The 20,400-nt window shown below is 37.3% G+C and overlaps 1 protein-coding gene across 2 annotated transcripts in view; it reads right to left on the minus strand.

Annotated features, from left to right (window-relative positions):
* The window catches only part of CEP112 (centrosomal protein 112), a 406,944-nt gene that overhangs the window by 288,613 nt on the left and 97,931 nt on the right, over positions 1-20,400 (minus strand). For both annotated transcript variants that reach the window (XM_032870788.1, XM_032870789.1), the window contains 5 exons: positions 12,952-13,106; positions 12,284-12,413; positions 11,352-11,444; positions 10,573-10,632; positions 2,487-2,566 (listed from right to left, as the gene is read on the minus strand). In XM_032870788.1, the coding sequence (XP_032726679.1) occupies positions 2,487-2,566; positions 10,573-10,632; positions 11,352-11,444; positions 12,284-12,413; positions 12,952-13,106 (518 nt within the window). The remainder of the gene's footprint in view (positions 1-2,486; positions 2,567-10,572; positions 10,633-11,351; positions 11,445-12,283; positions 12,414-12,951; positions 13,107-20,400) is intronic.

Genomic DNA, 20,400 nt, shown 5'->3' on the forward strand with positions numbered 1-20,400 from the left:
TCTGCTGTCCTCTACCATACACTCAACATGCACAGAAGGAATAAACCCTTAATAAGCGGACGAAAGAAGGATTACATGAATGAATGCCACCACATTCTAAAGTGAGACTTTCCATTTTGTACATACTAATTACAGAAAAGGTTTTGCTAATAATCAAGGCAAATTTCTATACCATATAGCTGTTTCTTAAAAAACATGGACTTGTCTTTGGACCCACTGGGTCTAACACGATTCTTAGATTCAAAAGCAATAGCAGTCCCCCTCCACCCTCCAGACTGTTTTCCTCTGGGGCTGCAGCCAGCTTGCGCTGTTCACTCTAAAGTTCAGGGCACACAAGAACGTCCTCTGCTCCTCTCAGGCCCCACTGCTCCTGCTACCCCAGGGTCTATTCTGTGAGGATCATACAGACATTTAGTTGAAATGAAAACATTACCTACACAGGGAATGGGAGAAACAGGCCTATGGGGGAATTTTAGTAAATAGCCTTTTAATCTCAAGTAAAATTTGGTATTTTGGTAAAGACCCTTAAAGCTTTAATGAGTGTTATGTGGCCCAGGGAATGCTCATGTTGTATATAGAAAACCACAGAGGCCTAGGGTTCTTTCAAAATGTATCAGTGAACAATAAAAGATACTATACTGTTTTACCCATAAACGCCCAATATCCCACTGAAAAAATCTTTCTGAATTCCAATTGCACTTACTGTCAACAACTTGAGTATTTGGTATCACAAATGCCTAACATGGACTATACCAAATCATTAAGAACAGGATTCTGTCTTGAGCTGTATGTTCTAAACCTTCTACTTGTTTTAGCATCATACCACAATCTATAGACACCTTAAGTACCAAACACTATTTGTTGGTGTACTGTTATTTAAAGGGGTTATTGCTTCCATTAGGGGTATAAAATGCAAATCAACAAACCAATGGAAAAAGTATAAAGAAATTACAAAAGAACAGAGACAAAGTAGAACAAAAGAGAAATGAGAAGTACTACAAATTGGATAGATGAAGAAAGTTATTAATCAACATTTTAAGGAGGAAAAATGAATGAAGAATAAAGGGAGGGCATCCCTTCATGAAGGAAGCAAGAAATCCTCATTTTGTCACTAACCAAATTAGAGTATAAAATACACTTACTTGACTTATTAATCTTTAATGAATATTATAGTTCTCATCTGACTTTATCTAATTCATACATGGTGATGTGAACAAATAAGCACTAAGTCCTTGTGCAGATAAAAATTGATATCCATGGGGGCGCCTGGGTGGCTCAGTGGGTTAAGCCTCTGCCTTCGGCTCAGGTCATGATCTCAGGGTCCTGGGATCGAGCCCCGCATCGGGTTCTCTGCTCGGCAGTGAGCCTGCTTCCCCCCTCTCTGCCTGCCTCTCTGTCTACTTGTGCTCTCTCGCTCTCTCTCTCTCTCTCTCTCTCTCTGTCAAATAAATAAATAAATAAAATCTTAAAAAAAAAAAAATTGATATCCATAATGTCTTAGTACATAAATTATTGTTAAGATGTTCTATACGATAACTCAGCTAATACATTTTCTTAACAAGCAAAACAAGGGAGAAGAAATGATTACATCATCTGCCAGGCAGAATCTGATACTAAATTTGCTTGATTCTGGGTGTTCCTTTTGGCCTTTCTGCAAGTTATTCTTGTTTGAAGGTTTGAGGGAGAAAGAAAAATCGAATTAGCTAACTCTCTGGGATGGGGGTAGCTAGATATAACACACTCAAGTTAGCTTCCCTTCTTAAATCACTTTTTTGGGTCAGGTACCCTGTTCTTATCACTCTGTAATATAATTGCCAAAGTTTCTGAAAATCTTTCCAACTGATTCTAAGGTCCTCTGGGAAGAGACTACGCACTGCCTGACACGTGGTGGAAACTCAATATTTATTGACTAAATCAATGTTTTTCAGCTAAAAACTGAATGATAAAACCTACTGATAAGTAGGGCCTAATCAACCTAGTAAATGAATGGAGAAGATAAATAAAATCTGACACTTTAATGTGTATATTTAAGTGTTATATCATGAGACAAAATCTTTTCCAAACAATGCCTATGTAATAGTCCCTTTTCAAATAAAACTGGAACATTTCATTACCAAAATTTCTCAAAAAAAAAAAAATCTACAGAAGAATTTCTAAATGTCCTAAGTCCTAAGTCCTAAATCTTGGTTTTTTCTTTTTAATCTGCTTTCATTTAAGAGGAAGAAACCATCTAAAACCACTAAGTTCTATTTTCTTACATTCCTATCATTTAAAAACAGATGAACTGATTTTTTCCTTTGAAAAAAAAAATATGTGCTGGCTAGCAATAAAATTCAGAAAATGGAGATTCATGGTGGAAAATCAATTCAAACTAAACCACAGCAAGGCTCTTAGAAAAATATGATGTTTAAGTTCTAGTTACTTAATGTGGCTCACAGTCTAGAATAAGAGTATTTTGTAATTAAATACACTACAGTTTTACTCACTTCAGTGCCTCCTCAAATTTATGGATTTTCTTTTGAGCATCTTCTTTCTCTTTATCATGTTCACTCTGCAGGTCATGAATCTGCCATGACAACAACATGCAAAAGTTACCAGAAGACAAGCACTCAGAGGAGAAATACAAACAATCGAACAGTCATCTTCAATCTATTTTTTTTTAACATTGTGAACTTTTTTTTTTATTAACATATAATGTATTATTAGCCCCAGGGGTACAGGTCTGTGAATCGCCAGGTTTACACACTTCACAGCACTCATTCAATCTATTTTTAATGTAAAATTAGATTTAGATATTTCAAGACAGAGACTCGGTTAACCATAACCATTTACCACACAATGATGTCAGTACTATACTGCCAGTACCAGTTGTCGGGCCAAAGTTAGTAATTGTTTGAGGCTACCTGTACGTGGATTTCCTGTAAAATAAGCTGATGTGTAAGAAATTCAAAAGGAGCAGTCACTTGTGAATTTTCTTGAACTTACATAGTGGCCAAAGGAAAGGAATCTCACAAGATTCAGGAGAATACAGTAAATCATGTGTCTGTATTCTGCAAACATACACAGGTTTTGATGAAACAGCCTTCTCTTCCCCTGCCGGCAATGATTTGGAAAACCATTCACTGAGTTGGGGAGGCAGTCCCCACCCCATGAATATCTCTTTCCTTTATGTAGCATCCTTTGAGTCAGTGGGATGGCAGCATGAATAATGAGGGCTAAATGAAGCTTCCTTCTCACAGAAAGCTCTTCACTGCAAATACAGATAAGCATATCTAACCTGGATAACATATGGATCTGCAGGGAAAGGAGACAGAAAGGGAGCAGTGAAAGGGCAGCCGCGCTTCCACAAACAAAACAACGGAGGGGGCAGAGCTATGCTGGTGGGTGAGAAAATGCAAGTCACTTAGTGGGGTGAGGACACCAGAGGGCCACCTGCTGGCAACCCAGGTGAGAGTGACAGCATCACAGGTGGGTCAAGAGGATGGGAGAGGAATGACAAGCATACAACCAACAATGCATACACACACACACACACACACCCGCACACACATGCATTCACAAACCTTTCCAAACACTGACCCAGCGCTAGCCCAAAATGCCTGTACTTGGCTATTTACATTAGTCTGGATGGAGACGTCTCCAATTCAAAAATCTTATGACTTTTTCCATTGATGATATTCTTGTGTTTTTCTCCTTTGCTGGTTTAGTAAAACAAATACATAAATAAAATCAACTGTTTGTAGACTGAAAGGGGAGAGAGAGGAGAAAGAAATCTTCCATTCTTCCATGAGTTTGTTCATGGAAACTCATGGATATTCCATGAGAATATCAAAAAGCTTCTACTGACTGCTATGAGACCAAGAGGTAAGAAAAAAACTGGAGAGAGGAACATACAGGGTGGTGGCAAGGGTAGGACCTCAGGAAAATAAAGATAGGGGACCCCTTTTCCCCATATCTTAAATGGTTAAAGTAAAATACCTCATAAATACCCACCTTATTAAAAAAAGAAAGAGCAGCTAACCTGCCTTACCAATTTCTACCACGATATTTATTTTACTTCACATGAGGAAAAAAAAAAGTCGATTGTCCAGAATTTTACCAGGTCCTAGATTGAAATTATTATCTTACTTATATTGGACCCCTGGTATGTATTATAGGCTTGGCACACAGTAGACAAGCTAAATTGGAGTAGATACATTAATAAAGCATCAGAAGCACCACCCCAACATTGATCTGGTCTCTTTCATGTACGGAATCAAAGAAATTAAAGCCCAAAATTAAACTCAGAGATAACCCAATGTGGGTATTTTGGAAACATGTTTGTTTGTTTTCATTTTGGTTTCTTTTTAAAATTTTATTTATTTATTTGAGGGGTGGGAGGTGCAGGGGGCGAGGGAGAAGCGGACTCCCTGCTGAGCAGGGAGCCTGATGAGGGACTTGACCCTGGGACTCTGAGAGCATGACTTGAACCAAAGGCAGACACACAACCGGCCGAGTCACCCAGGCGCCAGCTCACAATTATTTTTAACCCAAACCTCTCTAACCGTCAATGAGCAAAAACGCAACCTGTGTCTGATCTTCTTAAATAACTGCTCAGCACATTGACCTCTTCTCCCATCCATTTGTTTCTTTTCAATAATCTCATTGATTTGATCCAGATGGCCGTTTTCACATTTTTTAACTATGCATCCCTTCTCTAAGAAATTTTTACAACAGCTGCACTACTTTATATCATGTACACAATAACATTTAAATTTAACTCTATTTTAGTTCATTGTAGCATCCAACACTACTTCTTTTTTATTCTTGAGTATTTTGTTTTGTTTTGTTTTGATTGATCCTTTGCTTATCCTTAGGTGGATGAAAGTACACCACCTACTAATCTTATTTTCAAAAAGAGTATCTGGGTGATCTAACTCTGAGGCTTTACACATCTAAGAAGGCCAGCTTTTGCCTTCGCACACGAAGGAAAAGTTGTTACTGAGTCATAACATTTTGGCCTAACAACGGAGCATACGTCACTCTACTGTCTTAAGACGTTAAGATTTGCAACCAAGGAGGCTCAACTAACCTGACCTTTGCCTCTTCTCACCACTCTCTGTCCGGAGGATCAAATGTTATCGAATCTCTTCAGTGGATTTTACCTGATAAAGGGTGACTCTTCTCAATCTGTATAAACAGACCTTCAAGAAAGTTCTCTCCTACCTTTCCTTCATGTTAATTGATTCTGAACCCCCTTCAGGTATATTGATTATTGTCTACTGGTTTTCTGTTTTCTGCTTACGTTATCTCTTCTCTTCCCGTCCTTTGCAGCCTGCGGGATAAAGATCTGTCCTTCGGATCCCTGACGGGGCGCTCCATAGCACCATCTCCACCTTCCCCAGCTCCCACGGGGATGTCCGCTCTGCTGCTGTGTTTTCACGTTCTTCACATCCTTCCCACGACAATTACCTCCACCTTCACTCCATCCTTTTCTTTCTTTATGATGTCTGCTCCCCTTTCCTAGATATCATATCTTCCAGGACTTTACCGATGAGTTCTTTTGATGCTGTCGTCTGGAGTAATACCTTTCAGAAGATGCTCCTTTCTCGGAGTCTTCCGTAGAATACTTTCCTTCCTTCGTTCTGCACTGTTTTGCCACAGACCCCATTATGGCTCTGTTCTCCAACTCATCTGTAAATGGCATATTATCCATTTGGATTTGGTGCTTGAGCAAAAATGCCGGGGGCAGAACCGTGCTTCCATTACATGTCAGCTAGTGTGGCCTCCTCCTCGGGGCTGCAGCGCCAGTGTGGGTCCCAGGAAGCCCCCAGGATGGTGGACCGGGGATCTCCATGAGGAGGGGTTTCTTTGCACACCTCACAGCTCACTTCTGCAGGACTCCGAAGCCACAGGCCGCTTGGAGAACTCACAAGGAGCTGCTGGCGGAGTTAGATCCGTCACCAGTATTTTCCATACTGGCACTGAACCTCCCACGCACGGCACAACCAGGGATTTCCCCTCTGTTTCTTTTTCTCTGGGACTCAGAACTCTCTGCATGAAAGCATAACTGGGGTTTACCTCTTCCCATTAAAACTTCAAAAAATTACCCATCTTTGAGAAAAATCTATCTGAAATTACATGGTGATTATGAGTGTGAGCTCTGCAGTCAAACTGCATGGGTTTCGACCCTTCTTCTCTGCCACTTAACACTGTGCCTCAGCTGCGGCCCCTGAAAAAACAGGGGTAACAGTAACTAGATCTTAAAAATTGTGACGGGTTAGTAAGCTCCTCCATGGGAAATAAGTAATTGTCATGAGTTAATAAATTACTCCACGTAGAGCTCTTAGAACAATATTAGGAACATAATAAATGCCCCCACAAATGTTAAAAATTATCATTACCTTCTCAGATTGAATATTCTAGACCTAACCATTTTCTTGAAAACTCAAGGTCGTTGTGAAGACCAAAGTCCCATGGGTGGCACAATACAGTACATCCCCCAGGCTGCCCTTTCCGAAGAGGCCCCTGCATCGCTACGAATTGGCGCTCTTGTAAAAGTGCTTTTTATCGCTCTCTTCAATCTTAACCTCTGTCAGGTTTGCAGCTGTGACTTCTTGATGCTGGTCAATGGAGCTAACACAAGCACCTTGATCTGATTTATTGCCTCTAAAAGCACTGGAACCATTTCTGAAGCAGGAATGGGACTCTCTGAGGGGGAGAAGGAGAGGCTTCCCTCTGAGGTAAACACACCTGTGTCGATGCACAGACTTTTGAGCCAAGAGGTCCTTAAAGTGAGAAACTGCTTCTTTCTCATTTATTTCTACAACCCCAGCACCCAGCACAACACCGGGCCCACACAAAAAAATTTTTTTGTCCTTAATTGAACCTATGTGTATTGTGTGGTTAAGGGCCTTTTTGGATTTTATTTTTAGTTTTTACCTATATTCCAGATAGCTGTGGTGATAAAGATAATGCTCCGTCAAGCCTTGCTTTTTAATGTATGCAAGACAGCAGAGAAGAATCCGAACCAATCTTGTAATCCTTTCCCTACTCTGTATGGTTAATACCAAAAATGAATCTTAATAACTTAAATAATGAAAACAAACCGGAGCGTCAAAGACACAGCATATATTCCCCAACGTGAGAGTTTGTTGTAAATAATTGAACTAGATATAAACACAATTATTGAACATTTACTAAATGTAGGGAAATGTACGTAAAATGTATGTAAACATGTGTAAAATATTATGAATATTTTCCCTGGCAACCCAAGAACTGAAGTAATCAAGAGAGGAGTACTTGTATAAACAAGAACGAGATTCTGCTCTGCACAAGGACACGGACACGGGGTGCCAGCGGCGCTGGCGTGGGAAGGAGCGGTGAATTGCTGCGCACCCACACATCCACTCTCCGGCTAACTCCACCCCAGCTCCAACTCAGCTTCCCCACGGGAGGCACGTGGGCCCAGGCTGCATGACTTCTTTGTATAAGTCGCTGCACTGGGCAATTTCATTGTTTAAAACTTGACTCAAGGCACATTACCCTCTTAAAGAAAATCATGCCTGTGGTAGTTGGAAAATACTATATAATATATTATGTGTAAAGCTGTGAACATTTTAAATTATTTTAACCTAATTAAAAGAATGATAAGTGAATGCAAAATACTGGAATACTATTTTTGATGGTTTTGAACTCCAGCAGACTTTCTATCTCATCTGTTACATGGTTACAACAGAAAAATTTTAAGCAGGTATTCGAATTCTAGCACATTTTAGAATATACATGCTTAACATCTGTCTCCCGAACTTCTTTTGGGTAAACAGCACCACCTTTCACTCTTCGGTGCCTGTTTGGAAAACAACCAATAGGTTATTTGTAGGAGGCAGGTGTTTCCTTGCTAGTAAAATCATTTAGCCTAACCATTTCCTGATTTAACAGATTAGGACACTTCATCAAACAATGACATTTAGTTTTACTACCTATTATTTGTTTGATGTTCAAAGATCTTAAGAGCAGGCAATAGCCACCAGAGATCAATAAAAACCATTAGATAATGTGTGTGTGCTTAAATTAGGGACAGCATTTGATGCTAGCTGTTTCTCTTACCTCAAAGACAAGTTAGGATCTCTCATGCTGCTTTCTTATGGGCGTGAGGAAATAATGTCACTCAGATGGCATTTCCTCCTCCCGAAAAGATATTCAGAACTAAGTTGTCTACCAAGAGTTACTGAGTGTGCACACCTGTAACACTGGCCAACAAACAAAAAACCTATACAACCCATTTAGCTACTGACTTCCACAGTCCAGGACCATGTCAGATTTATGTCGGCTCTTTGCGCAGTCAGAAAGGATATTCCCTGAGGGGGGTACGAGACATCCAATCTTCAAGGACTGAGATCACAGCGGGTTTAATAAAGAAAGAAGAACAGATGTCAATGTAAAAGGGGGAGACTGTGGAATTAATTGTAAAACAAAAAATGACCTGCTGAGCAACATTCTTCCAGTATAAACAATGTTAGAACATATGCAACGGCAACAACTGGGCTTATTTTTCTTTTTAGGATGGCTATTATTTTAAACACTTCTTATTTACATTGAAAACAAGTAACACGCTTTAACTAGTTACATTATTAAAAAGCTGAGGCCAACTGACACTTTGTGGAAAGGGAAAAGCAGTTCTTAGGATGCCTAACAAAAAGAATTTCAGTCTGCTCCCTAAGCGAAACAGAATGGGAGTGGGTGGAAGGCTACTGGATAGGGACCAGCTGAGCTCTAACCTTCTGTTTCTTGGGTGTGTCTGTCAGGCCTATCCAGATCCAGAAAACTTAGTGTCCTAAGACAGTGGTCTCTCCAGCTCCGTCTCTGTATCAAACAGTCCTCAGTAGCACTGACAGAAGTTTGGGAGAGAAACACATTCTTTTACAATTAGTCAGTGCATGCCTTTCTCTTTGCTACCAACCCCTCTCCCTATCTCACAGGTACCCACATACCATCTGAGGAAGAGGGGTGACCACAGAGTTTAGTGGAGCAGGGGGCCAAGAAGGTATTCCTTAATGAACAGGAAGCCAGACATCTGCCCAAAGAATGAACAACGGACTAACAAGGACACCCAGAGGACGCCTTATATAGCGGAGGTAAGGCTTATGATAACATATGGTCTTCTTTTACTAAGTCAAATATTTATGAAGCTGCATGGCTCAAGAGTAAAAACAACAACAAAAAAAAGTTCTTTATTCCAATGAAAGCAGTATTTATCTCTCTTGTTCAGATGTCATCTTGTAGACATGAAATGCATTTAAGACCTTGCACTGAGACTGTATAAAACATCAGCAAAATAAAACAAACAAACAAAAAAACTTAAGCAATTAGAAAATTAGAATTTGAAAGGGCACGTATTCAGGTCAATACATGTCGGTTGAAATACTCACTTTTCCAAATGACAGAAACATTCTTCCTAGACATTAAACTCCTGGAAGGCAGAATGCTAATTCATCCTTAACCCTCCCCTCCATCTAACACCTCATATGACCCCTGGCCCAAGGAAAGCATTTAATGAATATCTGCTGAGTGACCATATGGATAAGTAAGATGAGACATACAAAGCGTTCTAAGCTACATGGCACATGGGTGGCTCAGCCGGTTAAGCAACTGAGTCTTGGTTTCAGACCAGGTCATGAGCTAGCCCCGAGTTGGGCTCCACACTTAGCAGAGTCGGCTTGGGACTCTCTCCCCTTCTCCCTCTGCCCCTCCCTCTTTCTCTCTAAAATAAATAAATAAATAAATCTTAAAAAAATATATTGTGCTATATAACCTATTTTAATTTGTATGTATTTAATTATTGAAGGGTTAATGTTTTACTCACTTTTCAATATGTGAGTATTTTACAAATGTATTAATTTAGTTAATATTACAACAGTAAATAATTATGAAAACAACAATAAAATCTTTGCCATTTCAGCTATTCTTTTATTTTCCATGTCATACAGCAAACAAATTCGAAATTGAAGGATAAAAGTCACAAAACTTAGAACTCTAGGTTTTATCGCCAGGTGTTAAATTCTGTCAATAAACCCCCAGTTATTACTGATAACAGGGATAAGCACATGGCAGAATTATTCACTGTTGTAAATGACAAGAAACAACTATTAAATACATTTCTAAGTAGTAGACAATTCTTCAACTGTCTTATATTCTCTGGTTAAATATTTAGCATTACTATACATATGACACAACAGAATACAAATAGCTCCCATCAATTGTACCAGACTTCTAAACTGGTAGAAAAAATATATAATTTCAAAGTCTTATTATAAGAGGTTAATGCCATAATACTCTGCACGCATGAAATATAATATACAAGGGGTATTTTTACATTGATACAATTAATAAACTAAAGAAGCTGTTTATAAACATGAAAATGTATATAAACATGAAAAATGAGGCAAAATTTGATACTGGCTAGCTGAAATAAACTTAAGAAACCAATGATCATTTAAGGGCTAGAATGCATGGCTTCATAAAAACTAGCCCTCATTCTTAAGCTTCATTGGCCATCTTAAATGTCTTACAGTGTCCCACAAAACATATTACCTTTTTTTCATAGGTGTGTTTTAAATGACTTTTCTCCATTTGAAATTTGTTTTCTTGATCCTGTGAATAATAAATATTTTTATTACACTTAAAGTTGCTACTAGAGTCAACGCAATTTGCAGTCTAAGGAAATAAATCAATCTACTCGATGACAAATTTTATTTAACTTTTGCATATTATTACAAGAGCCCTACCTGTCCAATCTTCTAAACTACAAACAGAAATGTGAGTAGCTAGATGTGAGGGCATAATAGAAAACTTTAGTTATCTGAAGATGTTCCTATCTCAAAAGGGACTTCTTTACAATGGAAGAGAACCTTTCTGGCCCTTAGGATTAGGAGATTACTTAAAGGTCATCAGTTGACTCAATACAGAAATAATACATTTGAAATTATATCGTATGTTAGTCTTCGGCAATTCTTGACCATGAGGCAAAAGGAAGGATCTAGAAAATGTGAAGGAGAAAGAGAAAGTTTGAAGACTAGTAGAGAGTAATTTAAAGGGAGGAAATTATTCTAAAATAATAATGTATTGAAATAAAGTTGATTTTTTTAATGAATCAAAAAATATTCAATAAAATTATTCTTTAGTCTCTATATCCCATTAGCATCTACTTCTGTTAAAATAAATAAGATGAAAAATGATACAATGCAACAAAAGAAAAAAATAGCTTCCTGTATGTCTGAGGATTTTACTTAATTGACTCTTATTTATACATATAATCAAGAAAAGGAAAGGTGAGTTTTAGCCACTACTCTTTATAAAAATACAGGACTCACCCTTAGTTGCTGCTTTCTTTGAAGTTCTGATTCCTGAAGCTGCTGTTTTAATTGACAGATGTTCTCTTCTAGTTCTTTAATCATACCAGATGCCTACAAGAATTTTAAGAATAATGAAAAACAGTACCATCCTAGAACTTCTGGATGAATATATTTACTTTTCCCCTTGACTGAGGGTTTAATCAGAATTAAAATCATCTATAAATCTGAATGAAAAATATTTTTTTAAAAGTTTAAAAATTAATCTTTTAAAGTTAAAATATAAACTAAATTCTACATAGTACTTAAAGTTACAAAAATATGATGCTGATGTGAAGACAATGGGCTTATAGAAAACCTTCTAAATTTTAATTTTCAAAGTAAATCTACTGGAAATCTACTAAGTAAATCTACTAAGACTTAAGTCATGAAATAGCAAGTAACTGACTACCTTAGAATTCGAGCTACAGGATTTTCTTTGTGGAAAGTTTCAGTATCGGACACAAAAGTGTGTGGGTGCCAGTAAGTGTGTCTACGGACTCCTTTATGAATGTGTATATGATGCTAGGAAAGCTAAAGAATGACCCAGATTTCAAAGTAATCGTAACAGGGTATATAGTTACTCTATAAGATGCATTATTGACACAACTGAGCATTTCTACTTGGATTTTTATGTTTACTCCTTTAAAAAAAAGTTGGTACTTAAAAGGGTTAACTTATAGCAGAATTTAGTTTATTAAATATTTATATTATGCTCTGTATTAGAGATTCAGCATTTTCAGCATTTTAAATACCAATAAAAATTCTTAAATTTTCAGTTTTATCAAGAATTAAGCAAAAAAGAGACGAATTTCAAATGCCAAATAGTTCGCTTCCACATGGCTACCTATGGCTCTTTGCCAAGTAAGATTAAGTAACTACTCTGCATGGCTTTATCTACCCGCACAGAATACCTTAGAAGCTGAAAGAGCATGTTCCTTTTTCAGAAGGCTTATATCAGCATCATGTTTGGTTTGTAATAGTTTCATGTTTTGTTCATAATCGTTTATAAGATGATCTTTCTCTTTATGCAGTATGTTGCGCCTAAAAGCATAAGATAATAAAATATACTTCTAACACATTTAGAATCAATACCAAAAATGAAATTTTTTAGTGAACAAAATTCAAATGCATTATCTTTCAATAGATCAAGCAAGTATCCACATTTTATTTTATATTTTTTTAAGATTTTATTTATTTATTTGACAGACAGAGATCACAAGTAGGCAAAGAGGCAGGCAGAGAGAGGGGGGCGGAAGCAGGCTCCCCACAGAGCAGGGAGCCCAATGCAGGGTTTGATCCCAGGACCCTGGGACTATGACCTGAGCCTAAGGCAGAGGCTTTAACCCACTGAACCACCAAGGTGCCCCAAGTATCCACATTTTAACCACACATTAACAGTTTAACTTAAATGTTATGCTTCTTTTATTAAATAGGACTTCTAAAATTAACAAATGGCAATATTTAAACCAGAAACTTCCCAAGGTTAAATGCACAGGTGTGATTAATTTTGGTAAATAATTTTTAGTTAATATCAGTACTTTACAGCCACATCTGATAGATTTTGGACTTCAGACAATACCTTGCCTTTACTTCTTGTAATTCATTACATGTTATCTGGTAACATCTTTCAAGTTCTAATTTTTCTTGAATTAATTTCTGTTTCTGTAAGTTACTGTTCTCTGCTTCTCCAGTCAGCTGCTGGACACGGGACTCCAGTTCCTTGACCACCTGGTTCTGAAAGAATAGGTCATTGTTAGGAAAGCCTCTGGCTGACTGTATAACACTTCTGTATCATTAAGTAGCCTTTAGAAAATAAATACCCTATTATAGATAAGAATATAGAAAATAAATGTATCATAAATCATACTGGTAAAAATTAAATCAACCCCTAACTCAACAAGATCTTAAAAAAAAGTGCTTTCTCCCATAAGAGTAAGACCATCATGATTATATGCTTTTAGCTATTCATTCATTCATTCATTCATTCAACAAGTAATTACTGAATCTGGTATGATTTCAGGATCTGGAGACAAATAAGTAATTACAAATTACAAACCAGTAAATAAGAGAGACGAAGTTCTTATCATCACAAAAGTTACATTCTCTTTATGCAACTGCTAATAAATATATGTTTGGCAATGTTTTTTACTCTTCACTTGAAGCTCTAGAAACTTCTTAAAATCATAAAAATAATGTAATAATATTTTTAATTAATAATTTTTATTTTAAAAAATAATATACCTATCACATTAGGGTATAAAATATTTTATTTCATAGTTGCAGTATTAGTGAATGAAATTTCATTTGTTTCATATTTTTATTTACTTACCATTTTATCAAGCACTGCATTTTCCAAAGTCTTCAAAAATTATCACATAATTAAATCATTTCCCTATTATATGTTTAACTTATTTTGAATTTTTCATCTTTATAAAACTAGATTAACATGTTTATGACTACGTACTTTAAAATTAGGGTAAGCAGGCATTAGCTGAAGGGACAATTTATTTTCATTTTAACAATTACACTTCCAGTAAGTATAAGTAATTAGAAAAGGTTAGGATGATGTTCTAATCAATTAGGATCCTTTTTAAAAAAAATTTTACTTATTTATTTGACAGACAGAGATCACAAGTAGGCAGAGAGGCAGGCAGAGAGAGGGAGGGAAGCAGGCTCCTCACTGAGCAGAGAACCTGACAGGGGGCTCGATCCCAGGACTCTGGGACCATGACCAGAGCCAAAGGCAGAGACCCAACCCATTGAGCCACCCAGGTGCCCCCAATTAGTATCTTTTTATACTCATTCTAAGATAAACATTTAAAATAAAGTTTAAGCATTTAATAATATTACAACCCCAAAATTCTTTATTCATTCCATCCTTTCTTCATTGTAATACAAATTTAAGTATATAATTTAAATTTTGGAAGCAACAGATTCTGAATTTCAGGAATGACAATAATTACACATAATGTAAAAACATGGTATATAGATACGGTATATAGAAAATACATACAATTCCTAGCTCAGAGTCTGACACATATCAGAGGCTCAGATTTCTTCTCCATGGATCCTATTCACTCTGCCTCATTATTAATGATCCCTCTGCTTTGGGAGTTCCTTTTAGAAGATAGTTCAATTTTCCAATACATATTCTAAATTCTCCTTGTTTCCTAAATATCGATTGACTGGAAGAAACAAAGAAAAGAATACATACTTGGCCTTCCAGTTTTAAATGGCAGAAATAAAAAATTATTTCTATTCCCTCTTCTCTTGGAAATTACACAAAAGAGACAAGATATACTAGAAACAGAAATGAAACTCTGTCTTAATAAACCCTAGGAGAGGAACTTCTATCTCTCCCTATGAAGGAATAGCTTACAGCAGATCACACTTACACCGAGAAAAAGTGAAAAACCCAAAAGACACCAAGAAAAAATCAATTCAAAGGCCTTGGAGAACTTTCAAGGCAGGTAGGACTTAAGGGGGCCAGAGAAAGAAACCTCAGAGAGATGAGTCAACACTCCATAAGCTGCTTTCAACTTTGACGCATTCCCCAATCTTGGAGAATGAGGACGAGGCAAGGCAGTTAGAGCAGGGGGTGGCCTAGGCAGCCAAGACTTGAGGAACCAAAATCCCTGAGAGAATGGCTGCACGTAGGAGGGGGCTTCACCCAAACAGTTTTCTCCTCAAGGAATTTCCCAAATTCTTAACATTGACAGGGCAGATGGCTAAGAAACCAAGAGAAAATACTGTGAAAAGCAGACTCGAGTTTTTGGCATGTCACTGTACTCAGGAGTAAAAAATTGTAGATTATTATCCAAGGAGGAAGGCCCCTGTTAACATCAGAAACTTGACCTCAAACTGTGTAGAAGGCCACACTAGGAGTGGGAGTGAATCAGAGGTAGACCAAGGACTGCAATCCAGCCTTGAGTCACCTCGGTCCCTGAATGGATCGAGGGGGGCTGTCTCCACACCAGACACCTCTCATGGGTCACAGTGGCACCTCTCTGGGGAATATAACATGATCCAGAGCATTTACTATCTTTCATACACAATGTCTAGCATTCAATTAGAAAATACCAGGCCCATCAAAAATTAGAATCAAGAGGGAAAAAAATAAAACAGAAATCGACATGCAGAATGGCCCAGATACTGAAATCTAAAAATCTATGAGGAATGTTACATGACTCAAAATACAGAGGAAGGTCTGCAAAATGAAATGATGATCAAATAGAAATGTAGGACTACTCCAAGAAAGCATGACCCATGGCTGGAGATCTTAGAAAATGTCATCAGAACATAGTTATCCAAACTAAGTGGGATGCAAATAATCTGTTGCTTGGTTCAACAATAACATATACACAAGTTGTGACTAGAGCATCTCTGAACGCAATCTGGCATCAAAGAATAAGCAGGAAAGTCTGGGCTAGGTGAAAAATCACACAAAGCCACATTCACAGGAAGCGAATTATGACTGAGCTCAATTGACCGAAAGAAACACACAGTATGAGAAGACTTACAGCACATGTAGAATAATAAATGCAACAGAACTCACTCATGTGGCGAGTTGGTCATTTTATTATCACCCTGCACAGTAAGTCAGTTATTCATTTTATTATTTTTTAATTTAATATTGTTTTATTTTTATGATGTATTTTCAAGGCATTTTCCTAACTCTTGTGGTGTCTTACATAAAATAGACCCAAAGTAAGTAAAATAAATTTAAGGGAAAGCACTTATTTTGAAATACCTTAAGGACAACAATATTTAGGCAAAGTAACCGTTTTCAAACTGTATACAAAGAACTGAGAGGATAAAAAATTAACAGAAACCTCAAAATGGGGTAAAAAATTATTCAGGAAAAAAGATGCTGCCGAATCACTGCCTTGCAGGCTGTGACAGACAGTGTAGAGGAGAATTCTGGGTAGAGAAGAACAGGATGAAGGAAGGAATAAGTAACTGTATAGTTAATGACAAACAGATTACCTTGTGTGCCAAGAATACCTTCCCACATCGTGAACTCAAAGGTGGCACTCGGAAGATGAGGTTGGAGTTCTTGAATGGGCATGGCTTATAAGTAGAAGTTGTAAAAGACATTAGATTAGTAACTAAAGTTCTCGATCATGGGTAAATGGGACAAACTGCATTTGTGGGGTATGGAACAAGAGGAGACAGGGAGAGCAACTAGCGGGTTACTAGAAGGGTCTTGGAATGAGGCAACAATGGCCTGAACTCAACTGGTAGCTGTGGAAACAGAAGGGAAGAGAGAAGACCCAAGAAAATTTTTGGAGTAGTAAATAGTATGATTAGGTAAAATACCAAGTAAAGGAGATGACAAACGGCAAGAATTCTAAATCTTCCAGGCTCAAAATCTAATATGCCAAGAGAATTATAGCACATTGGGAATTAAGAGAAAGCTCAGCAAAGAGTATTATTTTGGTAGGAAATATAAGACAAGATTTTCAACAAGTTATTAGGAAATTATAAAATAACCAATGGGCCTTCAGTTACGCTAGAATAAGACATAAGGAGTGGAGATACAAATGTTGGAATTTTACACACAAACATTTGAAATCCTATAGGAGATAAAGATTAGAAAGGGCTAGTAACAGCAATTACTTACAGTGGCAAAAAGAGTGACATATTTTATCTTATTTCATAAATTTATTGAAATATGACAAAAAGGCATACAAATCTTAAGTACACACTTTAATATCTATCTACAAACTGAAAACACCCATGAGCCACTATAAGATGTAAACATTACCAGTCATTCTGAAGCCTTATTGGTCATCCTCTCTGCACAGGCAACCACTATTCTGACTTTCATCACAAAAACATTTACTTTGGCTTTGTTGAGTTTCCTATAAATGGAATCATAGAGTACTGTTTCGGGTCAGGCTTCATCATGCATATTGTATGTCTGAGAGATTCTTTCATGTCATGGGGTATATCAGTAATTAAAACGTTTTCATTGCTATATATAGTTCTCCCTTGCGTGAATGTACATAAAATAATTTATCCATTTATTGACGGTTGTTTTCAGTGTCTGGCTATTAAAAATAATGTTGCTTATTAACACTTCTATAAATATTTTATGGTACATATATATGCAATGATTTATTTTGGTTACACTTCCTGCAGTGAATATGCAAATGATTGGAGTCACGATTGATTTGAAAACTATGCCCATGCAAAACTCTGTTAAGTGAATACTGATAACAGCTCTAGTCATCGTTGCCAAAAAACAACATAAACAAGATATCATTCAATAGATAAATGAGTAAAAAGTATGGTACATCCATATAACTGAATGTTATTCAGCAATACAAAGAAATGAGTTTTCAAGCCACAAAAACACATGAAGAATCCTTAACTGTATAATTGTTTAGTGAAAGAAACCAGTCTGAAAGGGATACATGATGTATGATTCCAATCACATGACATTTTGAAAAAGACAAAACTAGGCAAACAGTAAAAAAGATCAGTGGTTCCCATGGATTCTAGGGAGAGGGGCAAGGGATGAACAGAGTAAAGCACAGGTGATTTTTTAGAACAGTGAAAATATGTATGACACTATAATGACGGATATATGAGAAGATCCATTTGTCAAAACACATGGAATTTTAAAGCACAAAAAATGAGCTCTATGCTATGCAAATTTTAAAAATCACTTAAGAATTGGGAAGAAATGCAGACTGACAAGAGAATCTAGTTATATTACATGAAAAAACTCATTGAAGGGATGGGGTAGAAGTGATAGCCTAAGCAATTTTAAAATGAGTAGAGCCTGTAAGACCAAAAGCAAAAAAGAACTCTCACAAGCACTGCACTCAAAGTTGGTTCCCATGGGTTATGGATTAACAACTCTGATACCGGTATACACGTATACGGGAATGGAACAATTAAGTAACAATGAAGGAGGATGGTGGAAGTCAAGTTTCTACTGTTGGATTAAGAATTTACAGACACACAATGGGAAGAGGCTAGAACAATCCATGTGGTAATTTATTTGAGTTACCGATATAAGTAAAAAATTGTGTTTAGATAGACAGAGATGATTACATATAGAAATATTTATAGAAATGCATACATACACAGGTTAGTAGATGCACACACACTCGCTTGCTCCATCAGGTAAAAGGGCATAAAAGAAAAGACACCCCAACAGTAATGAGAGCACCTAACACACAGATCTTGCTTTCTAAGACCTTCTCCATGGTATCCACATTGATGGGGAGATGTCAAAGGGGCAGAGGAACCCACTGAAAGATCTCCCAATGGCCAAAGCTGGAACAATTTAAGCAACAAAATGAAGAAATATTGGATTGAACCAGAGTATTAAATAAATATCCCAAGTCCATACTGATACAAGTAAACGATTCAATAAATGAATATATGAGAAAGAAAAGACGAATCTCCCATGCAGAAAAACTTCAAACAATTTATATAGATGCTCCATCATCAAGTATGGTGAGCGGAAGTCCCTACATCTTAAGCATGGGCTACACAGAGTAATTTTCTTCCAAAGAGGACAGGATGGAAATGTGGGGAGTAACTTTTTAGGGTGAAAACCCTAGCAAACCCTACCCTTGATCAGCCCGGTGATCAAGGTTAGTATCAAAAGTGATGTCACTGGGGTGCCTGTGTGGCTCAGCTGGTTAAGATCCGACTCTTGATTTCAACTCAGGTCGTGACCCCAGTGTCATGAGATGGATTCCAGTGTCAGGCTCTGAGTTTAGCAAGGCGTCTGCTTGTCCCCCTCCCTCCCCTCACTTGCATGCACTTTCGCTCTCTCTCAAATAAATAAATAAAATCTTTTTTTTTTTTAAGTGATGTCATTAGTTTCACATACCACTGATATAATGTGATGAGAACAGCACTGCACCTGGGGGATCCTACTGCCTCAACCCAGAGCCCCAGACTAATCATAAGGAAAACATGAGACAAAATCCAATAGAGGACCATCCTACAACATGCCTGACCCACATTACTCAAGACTGTCAAGATCATGAAAAACAAGGAAAGCCTGAGAAACTGTCACAACCAATAGTAAACTAGAGAGACATAACAACTAAATGTAATGTGATGTCCTGCATGAGATCCTGGTCAGCAGGACATTACATAAAAATTAAGGAAAACTGAATAAACTATGGAGTTTTTTATGAATAATGTATCACTACTGATTCATTAGTTGTAACAAGTGGGCCAAAATAATGTAAGATGGTAATATAGGAAATTGGGTTGGGGTATATGGAAACGGTGTACAATCTTCTCAGATTTTCTGTAAATCTGTTTTTCAATTTATTTATTTGACAGAGAGAGAGGCAGAGAGGCAGGCAGAGTGAGAGAGGGGAAGGAGGCTCGCCACTGAGCAGAGAGCCCGATGTGGGGCTCGATCCCAGGACCCTGGGATCATGACCCGAGCTGAAGGCAGAGGCTTTTTTTTATTTATTTATTTGACAGAGAGAGAGAGGCAGAGAGGCAGGCAGAGTGAGAGAGGGGAAGGAGGCTAAATCTGTTTTTTAAAAAAGATAAAATCTACTTTCTTTTTATTAAATGGTCATTTAATTCAAAATGATGAACTATTGCTATTTGGGGTTTCTTTATAATTTTGAGGCTGGGAGAAGAAATGCTGGTGGCGACTACAAATGACAAATTCCAGCCATCTCAGAGGGGAGATGAGCTGCTCCACGAATTATCACATGTCTCTACTAACAACAGTTAATAATGGCTAACAAGGTGTTAAGGCCCTTTGACACTCTTTAAGGTTGGGGTTCTTAAACTTGATACAGGTCCATGAGCATAATTCAGAGTGTCAGGAAATTAGAATAGAGAAGGAAATATTATCTTAATTTTCACTATCCTAACTGGCCTTCAGCACTTCCCTTCAACTAAGAATATGGTCAACAAACCAAAGTACTTACCATATATCACAGATATTTTTATAGTCCATCATAGTTTGGGATAATCACTAAGTATTGTTTATCTTCATCCTTATTCATAAATTAGAATAGCTATCAGGCCC

This window comes from Lontra canadensis, unplaced genomic scaffold (genome assembly GCF_010015895.1).
Source record: "Lontra canadensis isolate GAN:19392208 unplaced genomic scaffold, GSC_riverotter_1.0 scaffold41, whole genome shotgun sequence".
Classification (NCBI taxonomy): Eukaryota; Metazoa; Chordata; class Mammalia; order Carnivora; family Mustelidae; genus Lontra; species Lontra canadensis.